The sequence below is a fragment of the Mesoplodon bidens genome (genome assembly GCF_964165515.1).
Source record: "Mesoplodon bidens genome assembly, chromosome: 5".
Classification (NCBI taxonomy): Eukaryota; Metazoa; Chordata; class Mammalia; order Artiodactyla; family Ziphiidae; genus Mesoplodon; species Mesoplodon bidens.
The window spans coordinates 19428631-19443676 of NC_138161.1; the positions used below are offsets into that span (position 1 = coordinate 19428631).

Consider the following 15046-nt stretch of genomic DNA (forward strand, 5'->3'; position numbering starts at 1 on the left):
GCCTCCTGATCACCTTAAACCAACGTTAATGAAGGTGGAGCAACACAAGGAAGAGGAAATTGTGTTTCCTGCCCTTGGAAAGTGTATTTTCACTGGGGAGGTGGTGCACATGTGTACCTAACCCCAATGTGAGGAAGCACTGCAATAAATACAATAAAGCCTTCCTGAAGTGGGAGAGAGGGATTGACATCTATTACACCGTGAGTGGAGGAGGTTTGTCTACATGGGAGACCCTACTGGGCCTGGGCATCTGAAGTGTGGTGTTAGGGCCTTAAGAAGAGTGTGTTTGGGGCACAGGGTGTGTATTTCTTCAGCGGCTGCCTGTGTAATTCAGGAAGGTTTGTAGGAACTGAGGATGGTTTGCCTTTCAAGTAACTGGCACTAGCTGGATTTGTTTCTGCTTTAAGTATTTCTTAATACAGCTGTTGTCATCTAAATTTTTTAATAATACAAAAGAGTCACTCATAATTGGGATGCACATAGGATACATTTTAGAAAAGGAAGGGGGCTGTATAAAAGTCGGGTTTTGCTAATGCCTGCTGTTTTAGCAAATCATCAGCAATGCTTGTTGTGTTAGCAATACATGCAGTTGCATGTGTTGGAAAACATACAAATTAAATAGGTTAGGGATCTCAGATATCTTTATTTCCTATGTTAAGGTGTGAGATGCACAAAGAAAATATAAAACATTGAGCTATGCTTATACTTAATTATGGTGAAAAGTCAGGGACTCAACTAACCACGAGCACATTTGCTTGCCTCATTACTTTAATTTTTATTCTTGCCGAAGACTATGCTACTATTTCAACATAAGATGCTTATTCGTCTCATAACACAAAAATGCTTATTTGGGCTTCCCTGGTGGTGCAGTGGTTAAGAATCTGCCTGCCAATGCAGGGGACACAGGTTCGTGCCCTGGTCCGGGAAGATCCCACATGCCGCAGAGCAACTAAGCCCGTGCGCCACAACTACTGAGCCTGTGCTCTAGAGCCCGCTAGCCCCAACTACTGAAGCCCGCGTGCCCCAACTACTGAAGCCCGTGCACCTAGAGCCCGTGCTCCACAACAAGAGAAGCCACCGCAATGAGAAGCCCACGCACCGCACTGAAGAGTAGCCCCCGCTGGCCGCAACTAGAGAAAGCCCACATGCGGCAACAAAGACACGATGCGGCCAAAAATAAATAAAAATTAAAAACAAAAAACAAAAAAAAACATGCTTATTTGTCTCTAGTGATATACTGGAGCTGCTTAATAAAAAATAAGATATAGTACTCAGAATTTTTGTCAAAAACTTTAGTATGTTTTTTGTTGTGTTTTTGTGTTCTGATTTTTGCTTTCTGACATGGAGGTTTCTTGTGCACATGGTAACCACTGTGATTAACTGGGACTAGATGTGCTTCAGAAGAAGTTTTGTGACTTTCATGTTTGGTGTTCCTCCCCTGTTTAAAATACACCTCCTGAATTGAGAACAGCAAATTTTTATACTCTTTGGCAAAGTCGAATTAATAACTCCTTGTCTCAGGATAAAAGTGGCTGGAAGGGTGGAAGTTGCCACTTCCGTTTTCATTGTTAAGGCAGTAGGCGAACTACGTGTGGGATTCACGTGGTTCAGATTTTATAATCTCCAACTGCCTATTAACAATCATCATTGTCCACGTTCTGGAGAGAGAAGTTGAAACACAGTAAATAACACAGATGTCCTAGATTTCTGGGTGGGAACTGGAAGGGAATTTTGTGTTCGGCTGATCACCTCGGGAAGCTCTGGTGACCTTCAGGAGAGAAGCCCTGTCTTCACTGATCTTAATTGGTCTGTATGCAATTCTATCTGCTAGAAAATTATCCACCAAATAAGTTACTGCTCTGTTGTACCAGATATTATTGGTGCAATACCTTAGGACACTGAAGATGGAGCATATCATGAGCAAGAGACCTTTTTTTTTTTTTTTTAACTTATCAATTTGTACCCTACGGATAGCTTTCTGGTTTTAAATTAAAAAGAAGAAAATATGACTTGACTGTGCCTGTAGGAGTTTTTTTTTTTTTTATAGAAAACAGAAAACTCCTGAGAAAATCCTCAGCAGGGTAATATTTCTGTGAAGTGGCAGCTAGAACCCCTTTAGAAAAATATAGTAACTCACACTTTACTGCACATAATGTTGTGTCCCTCATGGCAAGCTCTCTGGTGTCATAGAGTTTATGACTCATGAGTGCTGTACTTTGTGATATAATAAACAAGGAGAGGTGGTGGGAGAATTATATTGCTTCACAAAAAGCCACTTCACCTTTCATCATATAGGAAAAAACCCTGGGGATATTAAATTTTAGTGGCATTGCAAGTTGAGCATTATCTATGACAGAAATGCATGCATTGAAGAGTTAAGATATTTAAGAACAAAATAAAATAAAGGGAAGGAGCTGTTTCCATTTAGAGCTAAGTTACTGGCAAGTGTTTTGGAAGAATAACTTTCTCACTACCCGCCCAGGATCTGATTTAGATATCCTGTGTGTTTTCATAGCATGTACCTCCCCAATGAATTTGCCTTGCACTACATTGATCATCGTTTTATTTTTTTAGAGCAGTTTTAGGTTTGTGGCAAAATGGAGAGGAGGGTGCAAAGATTTCCTGTGTACCCCCTTCCCCGACTCATACATAGTTTCTCCCCCTTTCTCAACATCCCCCAGCAGAATAGTACATTTATTTCAATTGATGAACCTACATTGTCACGTGATTATCACCCAAAGTCCATAGTTTACCTTAAGGTCCACTCTTGGTGGTGTACATTCTATGTGTTCGGACAAATGTATAATGACATGTATTCACCATTACAGTATCATATAGAATAATTTCACTGCCCCCAAAATCCTCTATGTGCTTCCTGTTCATCCCTCCTTCCCCCTAACCCCTGGTAACCATTGGTCTTTCTACTGTCACCATAGTTTTGCCTTTTCCAGAATGTCATGTAGTTAGAATCATACATGTATTTTCACGCTGGCTTCTTTCACTTAGTAATGTTCAACTAAGATTCCTCCGTGTCTTTTCATGGTTTGATATGATAGCTTCTTTCTTTTTAGTGCTAGGTAATCCATTGGATGTACCACAGTTTTTATTCATTCTCAGTGCCTGATTTTTTAATTGATTGACCTCGGGGTTGGGACAAGAGTGAGGCAAATGAGGCAGTCAGGAAGCAAGATAAATAATATTTTAATGCCCTATTTTTAAAAAATATAACCATTTTGTCTTTTTTAAATTTATTTATTGTTGGCTGTTTCACATGACTTGCGGGATTTCCAGTTCCCTGCCCAGGGATTGAACCTGGGCCACGGCAGTGAAAGCCCAGAATCCTAACCATTAGGCCATCAGGGAACTCTTTTAATGCACTAAAAAGTAAAAATTAATGCCCCAAACTCCACAGTGAACAAAATATCAACATTTCAAATAAAGACATGCTCTCTTTGAATGTGACTGACAATCATAAGAAAAATTCCTTCTATCCATAACCCACACTGTGGACAGTATCTTCTTGTTCTGAAACCTGGTTGTTCCCCAAAGGCACTCCTTCCCCTGTAGCCTCCTCAGGTAGTGCTTCCCTTTCAACCCTCATAGCATTGTGCCTAGAGGTAGGGATGTCTTCCTTCTCACTCATTTTCACTTCCAAACCATTTTTTTCCTTCTCCCTAAAATGTCCCCCACCCAAACTGTGAAATACATGGTCTTGGACTAATTTACCCCTCTCCTCCACCTGTTGGAGGCATCTGGAGAGCTCTTTCTACCACAGTGACATCCTCCTCAATCTTTGAAGGTTTTAGGTCTTGACCTTCTGTCATTCAGTCAATGCATCTTTCGTAATTCTTAGGTGATTTTTAATTTATTTATTTTATTTGTATTTATTTTTGGCTGTGTTGGGTCTTCATTGCTGCGTGCGGGCTTTCTCTAGCTGTTGTGAGAGGGAGCTACTCTTCGTTGCAGCACACGGGCTTCTCATTGCGGTGGCTTCTCTTGCTGCGGAGCACGGGCTCTAGGAGCATGGGCTTCAGTAGTTGTGGCTCACGGGCTCTAGAGCGCAGGCTCAGTTAGTTGTGGCGCACAGGCTTAGTTTCTCCACAGCATGTGGGATCTTCCCGGACCAGGGCTCGAACCCGTGTCGCCTGCATTGGCAGACGGATTCTTAACCACTGCGCCACCCGGGAAGCCCCATTCTTAGTTGATTTTAATATCAACCTTGATGATCCAAGATTCCAGCTTCCGTTTTGTTTTTTTATTTTCATTCCTCCAGTGATCTTGCCTTTATCATTCTTCTTCAGCCATGCCCTCTGATACTCATGTTATACTCCTTGCAATTACCAATAACTGTTATCCACCCCCCCCCAGAATCTTAATTTCAGCTCTCTGACTCTCCAAGTACTGCTTCTAACCACCCCATTTTCTTTGGTATCTTTAGGACAAAATTCTGTAGCACACACCAGGACTCATTGATACTACAGCCTTTTAAACGTGTATCTCAACCTTCATATTCCCACTTTAGATTTCATTCCCCATTATTACAACCATTCCCTTGCTTCTACCCTCAGTTCTCGTATACTTTTCTCTCTTTATTGTATTTAACTGGCAAAACAGCAACCCTGGTGAAATGTAAGATTTATGCAAGGGAAAGCCCATTTTAAAAATAAATTTTTATGTTTATATTTTTCTTTCAAATCTCTACTATTATTATTAATAAATAGAAGGGATTTGATATTTTCACAAATATATTTTAGTTCATCAAGTTTCACATTTCTTTCCAAGTGCTCAGTAAACACCATGATTTGTTGAGAACAGTAATCAGAGCAAAGGGCTGTAATTATCAAGGGAAGAGATTCATCAATGCAATTCTTTATCTAAATGATAGTCATGATAACTGATAAATTATTCTTAAGTAAATTACTTTGAATAAAGAGAAAGATTTTTATGTAGGAAGCTTGCTGTGTGTCATATCCTGTATGTGAAATATTTGCCTAATTGAGTAAGACATGGGCGGGTTGAATTTAAGTCATGGTAATATTCCTAGGTGTATCTACTATAACATTTATTTAGGGCATTACAGAGTATCATCGTCACACCAGTTTATTTTGCATTGAAATGACCCCATGCTTTTAAGAGGGCCCCCTCCTCCCTTTCTATTTTATCTCCCCTAGAAAATATGTTAAGCCGGAATGTGTGCAGTAAAATAAAGTAAAAGTTATATTGCTTAATGTTTTGAATGGAATGATAGGTTCTTGATCTTTTTCTTCACCCTGAATTCCACAAGCTAGATCACAATTAGAGCAGGCTTCAAAACCTTAGAATAACCGTGGTGGTTCAACAGGTGCTTGTGTGCCAGCCCTGCCTCAGGTAACAATTTACCCTTTTTGTATGTTCTCCCAGGTCTACCCTGAACTGCAGATCACCAATGTGGTGGAAGCCAACCAACCAGTGACCATCCAGAACTGGTGCAAGAGAGGCCGGAAACAGTGCAAGACCCATGCCCACATTGTGATTCCCTACCGCTGCTTAGGTGAGCTGACTGACCTTGGAGCTGGCATTGATTGGCTATGGGCTTTGGGGATGAAAAGGAAGGATGCTCTAATTATTAGATCAGATATGCAGGCTCTTCCTTCAGCATATTGCCACTCTGCATTGGACTATATTTTGGATTCTTAAAGTAGCCTGTGTCCTGACAATAAAGGAGCAGTATGTATGAGCTTCCTGCCTCAGAATGAATTTACCAAGTGTGTTTATTATCATTAAAAATTTGTGGACCTATCCCATAACTGCTGAATGAAAATGCCTAGTCGTGGGGCCCAAGAATCTTTTTATTTTTTTTTTTTTGTGGTACGCGGGCCTCTCACCACTGTGGCCTCTCCCGTTGCGGAGCACAGGCTCTGGACGCGGAGGCCCAGCGGCCATGGCTCATGGGCCCAGCCGCTCCGCGGCACGTGGGATCCTCCTGGACCGGGGCACGAACCCACGTCCCCTGCATCGGCAGGCAGACTCCCAACAACTGCGCCACCAGGGAAGCCCCCAAGAATCTTAATTTTACCAAATTCTGTAGATGATTCTCATGTACACTAATTAACTGGACTTAGAATTCAGACCTTGTGTGTTTCTTCAGTAGACTTCATAGAAAAGAGAGCCTAATGTGCATTTTGCTAATTTCTTAAAAATCTCTTTCTACAACAACCCAGTACACCTCCTGTTTGAAGATAATTGGGGAATTAGAGTTTAAATTGTTTTTTTTTTTCCTGCTTACATCAAACTGGAGGGAACAGTTTGATCACTAAGGTTTAAATGTGTGTTCCTTTCTGACCTCAAATTTTACTTTAATTTGTTATTTTAAAAACTGAGTTGTTTTATGTGATATCATATTTTTTCCTCTGGAAATACTCTCATACTCTATATTTATTCTGACTTGGTTCTGTCTCTTCCTAGTTGATTTTTTTATGTAACCAGGCATTGGGAAAATCAGCAGTCTTTGATCTCATAGCTGGCATCTAGACGTTTTCCCGAAGTTTATTCATCGGTAAGATAGTTGTAAATAAGGACATAACGATTTACCTGTGGAGGATGTGGATATTCATTCCAGTGACATCTTGTAAAGACTAAAAGGGATCTGTCTTTAAAAAAGAGTCCCAACAGCAAACTTAGAGGGTCAGGATGACAGATTCTGGAGATCTGTGTAATACTTGGGTCAAACATGAATGTCATAAGAACATACTGATTACTGTTCATGCCTGCACACAAGTTGAGACATTAATAGAAAACTGGGCTAATGCCCAAAGAATGAAGATTTCATCTGGTGGATTTATGATAAAGAAAATGTGGAAAACCAGATTCTTAAACATTTGGCAATTGAAGAGTTTCCTTGTTCCTCCTTATCTGTTGTTCCTAGTTACTTTACAAGGCTTCTAAGCCATTTCTGACTGGTCAAGAAGTGAAGTTTTAATATGATGAAAATAAGTAATGTGTAAATACTAGGTACAGAACTCCAATGTCAAGAAATATTGAGGTCAGCTGTCTTCAGGAACTGTATATTTCAGTCTAATTTAGTTGTTAAACCTAAAAACCATTTCATTCAGTATAAGTTAGGAAGTAGATCGGGATCCAGTTAATTAGGTGGGCCAATCTTTTGGTTCTCACTTACCCATTCTATGAAATGTTTCAAATACATTTTCTTTATGATATAAGCTCACTGGGAACAGGTACTAGGTGTCTGGATGCGTGTTATTGCTGATGACACCTGATATAAAACTCACAACTGTAGCTGGGTTTCAGAAGTAAACTCATAACATTTTGCTTAGATCTCCCTGCTTCATAATTCTATTCTGAATTGTCAGAATTAACTAAAAGGTGGAATCCACATTAAGATCGTGCTTCACGACCATAGTGCCACTACTGTGGCAAATTTCTTTTGACCCCAGATGGATTGTATCCCCTCTGCCAGCCACCCTCCCTGCCCCTACTCCATACACTTCCCCGTCTCTGGAAAGCTCTCTTCCTATGGCAGGAGTATTGAAACTCCAAGGGAAAAACCGCTGTGAGAAGGAACAAAAGATACCTAGAATGTGTTCACATCTAAATCTGAAGTCAGGAGATTTTGTGATAATGCTATGATTACTATCAGATACATGTTTTTATCATGATCAGCTGAGTTATGTACCATTTGGGAAAACTCCATCCTAAGTAATTTGGTTTTTGATAATTAATCTTACCCAGAAAACACTTATTTGATAGTAACGTTAATGACCTGTCCTCACCATATTTTGTTAACCACTGTGGAAAGAGGGCCACTTCAAAATGTGTCATTCCACTCTATTTACAGAGCTATATTCCACAAATATTTACAGAGCTGTAATGTGCAGGGTGAAGATGGGCAAGAGGAAATGGAAAAGCTGATAAAATAATTCTTCCCCTGAAAGGCTGTGTGTAAAAGGATGGGAAGGAGTTGATTCCTGCTGAGGCTTTGGCATCAGCATGTATCAGGTTTCTTTTTTATCTTTTGAACAGATTGCATAATTGCAGAAGATGTCACTTGTGATGTGTTTAGCCAATTTCCCAGGTCTGGTATAGTAGCTGGTATTAAATTAACACATCGACACTACCGCTTCTTGACTACAAGTGGGACTAGATAATCATAAGTATTTCCAGTAGATACCTGGCCTGTATGAATCCCTGGTATTTTTCCACTGAACCAAAAATTAGACCCTAACATGACAAGTACTAATAGAACGTACAAAGCTTTCTACTTTGTTACTGATCTTAGATTAGAATTGAGGAATGTGGGTACTACTTGATTCCTAGGTGAAACCAAATTTTCCAAAAGTCTTTTTTTCCTGCCTTTTTTTTAATCAAATGAAAGATTCTTTAAATTCTATAGTGCTTTACAATTTTCAGAAGTTTCACACATATGATTTCATATAATCTCATAATAACCCCGTTTTTCCCCTGCCCCTCACCCCTTCCCTCTCCCTACCGTTAACCACTAGTTTGTTCTCTTCATCTGCCTCTTTTTTGTTTCATTCATTGGTTTATTGTATTTTTTAGATTCCACATATAAGTGATATCATACAGTATTTGTCTTTCTCTGTCTGACTTACTTCATTTAGCATACTGCCCTCAAAGTCCATCCATGTTGCTACAAATGGCAAAATTTCATTCTTTAACTAATAGTATTATAAAAGGTGGTGTATAATATAACCACAATGAATACCACAGTGTGTTGTTTTCAGGAAAAGGAGTGGGAAAACATAAGTGTGTAACTTATATATTATTTTAATTCCATTAATACTGCACAGTCCCAATAGTTTATATATTGTTTTTCCTATTTTCTTCCTTTCCCTTTCCCTTTTGTTCCTTTCCTTCCTTCTTTCCTCCCTTCCCTCTTTTTTCCCTCCCTAGATTTTAACATCTGTTACACATAGCACTGTCAAGCTCTTTATACTTGTATAGGGCAACCACTGAAATACTTCCTCCGTGAGGCAGGCAGTGTTGGTTTTATTAGTCTCACTTCACAGGCACAAATAATGAGGGTCAGCAAGATTGAATTTCTTGCAGTAACTCACACAGCTATTTAGTGGTAGAATAAGGACCAAAGCCCAAGATCTTTCAATTCTCAATCCAGTGTTCCTTACAGTATGAGAAGAAAATTGTACTAGAGCCAATAACCACCTGATTTACAAAATCAAATCATTGAGGAAAGGCTATGAATTGGAGGCACTAAGTAGCACTTTAAAAATAATCTCACCGTAAATGTGTCTCATAAGGACACAGCCATGTCGCTGGAACCTCTGTGGTTCCAGGATAAATTTCTCTGCGTCATCAGGTTTCCACTTTATGGTAGTAATAGGCAACATTCTTATATATTACTTGCTGCTTGAACAAAAAATTACTGTTTAGCGTTACCATAAGTACCCTCTAAAATTTCTGGCTGTATCTAAATAAATACTTTAAACAAAAGAGAGTATTTTACTAAAGTTCATTCTTAGAAAGGTGCTATCTAGAAAACAAATAAGATTGTCTTAAACATTAAGCATATTAAAATTCAAGGCAAAGCTTGAAGAGAGAAAAATGCCTGTTATGTTCAGCACGCAGCCTTCCTGACCTTTTTATCAGATGCAGGATCCAGTGACACACTAGGTTATTTTTCTCTAAGCCATGTATTTGCCTTGGGCATCCCTGCTCTAAGGTGTCTTGCATTCCTTGTCTAGATGGAGAAAGTGTATTAGGTTGCTGTTGCCCCTTTCCTCCCATGGAGTGGATGATTTCCCTTGAGAGTGAGCTGGCTTTCTCATTTCACCCTTTGCTTTTAGTTATGCCTCTGGCACCAGACGGTAAGATCTGTCTTAATCATTTGAACATTTTATTAATTATCTCATACGGGATTCAAGCATATCATTATTACTCAAGAATATTTTCTTTGCAAAGCATTCAACCCCTTTCCATTTGAATTACTACTTTTCATGGCGTTATAGATCCACTATTGAAACTGATGCTCTTCTGCATTTGCCACTGTCCAGTAAAGGCAAGGTACATTGCATAAGGAGAGTTACTGTTGATTTATGGGGGCAAAGCAGGGTTAATAGTTTAATCCAAAGGAATTAGAAATTAAGGAATTACTACATTGAATCTCATTTTATTTCATTTTATACTCAAGGCTTTCCAAACTTACAAGTAATAATGACAAGGAAGCTATTCAGATATGGTCTGTGGTCAGATGAGAAATGAAAGCTATTCAGTTCCTTTTAATTTTGAATTTTATTGTTTTAATAAAATTTTAGGGCAAGCAAACATTGTTTTCTAGGTGACTACTTTTGTGTCAATTATCTACAGCTATCTTAATCTTTTTTAGTGTGAAAAGCATGTATTTGGATACTTTGACAGATATTGTACCAACGTAGTTTTTTTTGATTTATCCTAAACAATTCTCTTGAGACACAGTAAACAGCAGAACAACATGTAAGATTGCTACATAAGACTCCATCTAACTTTAAGAATGGGGATAGGGATGGGAGAACATTTTTATTGTGGACCCTAAGGATTTTTTTAAATGTCCAGATGCCCCAGTGTGATAATCCAGTAGGATAGCTAGTCAATGCCGCTGGCTCCTCCAGTCCTATGACCTCTGAACTCTGTAGATCCGATCCTTATGAAGTCCTGGAAGAAGTGTGCACTAGGGCTGTATAAATATACAGTGGGAACGGTGCTTGATGAGCCTGGCCTCTGCACATGAAATGGATACAAACCCTTGAATATTCTATACTTTTAAGGATTGTCTACATTGTGCTCTCATAAGGAATGATCAGAATCCCTGGGCATTTCTTCATCAGGGTAGGCTAATCACCCACCTTGGAGAGACATCAGACTTCTTTTTATGTGATCTTCCACTTTGAATATTAGTCATACTCCAAAACCAGTTTATAGAGTCTGATTCTCAACTGTGTAAAGCAAAATATGCATGGAAAAGAAATCTCACCAGTGTTTATATCCAAACAGTAGGATTACAGGTGATTTTTATTTTATTTAAGGACTTTTCTATTAATTTCTATAATAAATGAATAGTTTTTATGTTCAGAAAAAGCTGGGCCATGAAATCAGTACATAAAATTTTGTATCTACCTTCAGTTTAGTGATGGTTAAAAAAGAGTCAAAAGGCTTGAAAAGACACACAGGATGAGTCTTAATTTGTTTTATCTATTGGTAGATATGCTTTAGGAGTTTTATATAGTAGGAATAACTTCTTATGGGAAAATATATTTTAGAAACACCATGGTGCCGAAATAAAAGGATAATGTCTCCCTTCTTACCTTTAACCAAGTTTAAGCAGCATTAATCATCAAAAATTCTTCAGAAAAAATCTTTTTTTTTTTTTTTTTTTTGCGGTACGCGGGCATCTCACTGTTGTGGCCTCTTCCGTTGCGGAGCACAGGCTCCGGACGCGCAGGCTCAGCAGCCATGGCTCACAAGCATAGCCGCTCCGCGGCATGTGGGATCTTCCCGGACCGGGGCACGAACCCGTGTCCCGGTCATCGGCAGGCGGACTCCCAACCACCACGCCACCAGGGAAGCCCTTTTTTAAAAAATATTTATTTAGTTTATTATTTTAATTTTGGCTGTGTAGGGTCTTAGTTGCGGCATGTGGGATCTTTCATTGCGGCACAAGGGCTTCCCTCTAGTTGTGGGGCACAGGCTTCAGAGCACGTGGGCTCTGTAGTTTGCCACACGTGGGCTCTCTAGTTGAGGCGCATGCACTCTGTAGTTGTGGCGCGCAGGTTATGGAGCGGGCTTTGTTGCCCCGCGGCATGTGGGATCTTCGTTCCCTGACCAGGGACCGAACCCGAGTCCCCAGCATTGAAAGGTGGATTCTTCACCACTGGACCACCAGGGGAGTCCCGAAAAGATCCTTGATCTTGCTTAATGTTTTTTTGTTTGCTTGTTTTCTCAAAAAATTGCATCTGGAAGCTACATTTGTTTCAGGGTGGATTGTTGAATAAGAAGATTACATTTATCCTATAGATTCCTTCTGGGTGGGGAAGGACTTAGAACGTGAAGCGCCTCCCATCTGGTTAAGCAGAAAAAGCCATAAAAATGTTTTCCTTCCATTTAGGCCATCTGCCAAGATCAGTGATCCAAGTTGGTCTCAGTTATGCTAGCTCCAGCTTGATTTGTTTTCTGAAAGTTTGTGAAGGGGAATGAGTTGAACGATTGATTTTTTAAATCAAACTTAGAAAAGAGAAATTTAGTGTTTTTTGTTGCCTCCAGTGCCAGTTTAGCTTCCTCTTATCGTTTTAATTGCTGTATCTGCTATTATGTCCTTATTATGGGACTTTTAATAACTTATGTTTTGTAGGGATAAGAGCTATGATAGCATGAATAATTTACTTAGTGAAATGTTTGATTTTGTCTTTTTTAACTGGAGGTATATTTAGGAGTTATTACATAATATGAGTCATTAAGAAAAAAACAACAACTTTTGAAAATTTGCTGTTATACTTTATGGGTGTGCTCCGTTGTCAGTGTTGTACTAAAATACTCAGTTATCTGCATGGGTCCTAGATGATAGGCAAGAAAAAGAAATCTCAGTTTATTTGACATGATATTGTTCCAACACTTCTCAGTAATGCATTGAAAAATATATATACTGAGGTTAATAGGCATCTCATTTGTAATATGTGCTGCAGGTTGCAGTTGTGTGCTTGAAATTCACTGATTACAGAAGTAACACATGTTCATTGTATGAAGTTTAGAAAATGTGACCACTACCAAAAAATAATAACCAAAAAACCATTTGGCTTCCTTTCAGTCTATTTTTTGGCATATATGTTTTGGTTGTATTATTTTTAATAGTTATGTAATTCTGTTTCCCATTTTGTCACCAGCTTTATTTTCAGCTAACATTTTTATACTTTATTCATGAAATTTAATTTTCTTTGAAAACACTCTTTTTAATCTAGCATTACACCAGGCACTACAATGTGTCTATTCCTTATTTTTGGCAGTTAGGTTGCTTTTTTTTTTTGTGATTGTTGTAAAAGATGCTGTGACAAACATCGTGGTAGATATATTTGCTTTCAATTGATTTTTACAAATAGTTATTACCTGCAGGTGTTGCACATCTTATAGTTGCTTTTGTAAAAGATATATACTATTTAATTGTATGTATTAAAATATGGAGGAAAAATTTTAACTGATATGTGATCCTGAGTATACAGATACCTCTATATTTAGCTCTAATATTTTTATTGATACTGAGTTAAAAACCATCCATAATTTCTATTATTTGTTAATAATAAAGAGACTATTTAAAATATTTTTTCTCTAAATTTCCAACTTGGGAAATAGTCAATTGACTATTCACAAAGAAATAAACCCTACAAAAGTGACTAGTAAGAGTTGTAATTTATATATTCATTGTGTAAGTTTTTATTGACCACCTGCATGTGCTTGACCCTGAAGATAGGTGAGATGTGGTCCCTCTTTCTGGGTTTATAATGTAGGAGTAGGGGGCTTCTGGCTAAGGACTTTGAGGAAGACTTGGCAAGAAGTAGCATTGTGCCAGGATTTCAAGGATGGGGGCAAGAATGGAGATATATTTTAGGTATTTAGACAATGATGAGCAACGTCCTAAAGGTAGGACCTTAAAGGCTATGCATCATTTTCAGGAAGAGGGAGTAGTCGGTTATAATAGGGTATTAGTTTTTTAAAAGCATTAGTGTTTTCCTTCATTTATAGTAAATACTATTATGTTATTTTAAATTTAAATTTATATCTAACTACTTATTTTCAGGCTGGCATCGAATATATACCTCTTTCCTTTTATGTATATGGACATGATACTTAACTGTTGTCTTTTGGCAACTGAGGTTAGAATTTTTGAGAGTAGAAAACATTTTTTTAAGCTAATAATTCAATCATAATAAAAAAGATGAGTAGAGACTCAGGAATCACCTGCTGCTCTGGTTGCCATTTTTATATGAAATACCAGCACTATTTGAGTTGTATATATGTATTGTGGCTCTCTCCAAGAGATACTGGGATATGAATTTTTTTAAATTGAGATTATTATGGATTTTCCATACAAGTAAATTTTGACCCCCATTATTTACTGTTTGCTTTTACAAACAGCAGTTAAATTCATGAAAAGTATATTCTGTGTTTAATTTCTTTTATTTTTTATATTGCTTTTAGATTGTTTCCATATATATAAAGAGACAGACAGAAAGATGCTGACATCCCAGAAATTTAAAAAAATCACATGTAACTTAAATTTCACATGGTCATGTTTTCACCTACTTTATTTAAAAAAGGCAAACATGGCTTTAGATTTAGTAACATCAGCTAGAGTGGATGTATGTTATTTTGAGTTTTTAATTTCTCTGTGTATCTGGAATCGGTACTGTCATATCAGATCTGATGGTCTTGAAATATTTACTTTTCTGTGCCAACCAGTAAACAGCTGCTTCCTGGTTGCATCTTCGTAATGTAACCATGGTAATCTTTAGCTTGCTGTTTTAACATAAATTTAATATGAAGGACCATAATGTTTCCATCTAACCTCAAGCTGTGTCTTTTGTCATGGACTTTTCTTTTTTCCTGATGTGATTGAGTAGAAGTGATTATGGTAGGGAATCAAGAAAGAAAGGGACTTCCATCAAAGTTCTCTTTTCACTCTGGGAACTTTTTTGTGTGTGTGTGGTACGCGGGCCTCTCACTGTTGTGGCCTCTCCCATTGCGGAGCACAGGCTCCGGACGCGCAGGCTCAGCGGCCATGGCTCACGGGCCCAGCCGCTCCGCGGCATGTGGGATCTTTCTGGACCGGGTCACGAACCCGTGTTCTCTGTATGGGCAGGCGGACTCTCAACCATTGTGCCACCAGGGAAGCCCCTAGAAATGTTCTTTTAAGATTAGAATTTGCGAGTGAAAGTAGTGTTAGAGGTGTCCTTATTTAGCTAACTTTGAGCTGGATAAAGTTAAACTGTGATTTCATAGAGGGGAGCTTGTTGTGTATTGTATATTTCCTTAGAAGATGTTTCCTTCT

General features: G+C 38.5%; 1 protein-coding gene across 4 annotated transcripts in view; it reads left to right on the forward strand.

Moving 5' to 3' along the window:
- APP (amyloid beta precursor protein) overlaps window positions 1-15046 on the forward strand; it is a 286033-nt gene that overhangs the window by 73688 nt on the left and 197299 nt on the right. For all 4 annotated transcript variants that reach the window (XM_081235728.1, XM_081235729.1, XM_081235726.1 and 1 more), the window contains exon 3: window positions 5401-5530. In XM_081235728.1, the coding sequence (XP_081091854.1) occupies window positions 5401-5530 (130 nt within the window). The remainder of the gene's footprint in view (window positions 1-5400; window positions 5531-15046) is intronic.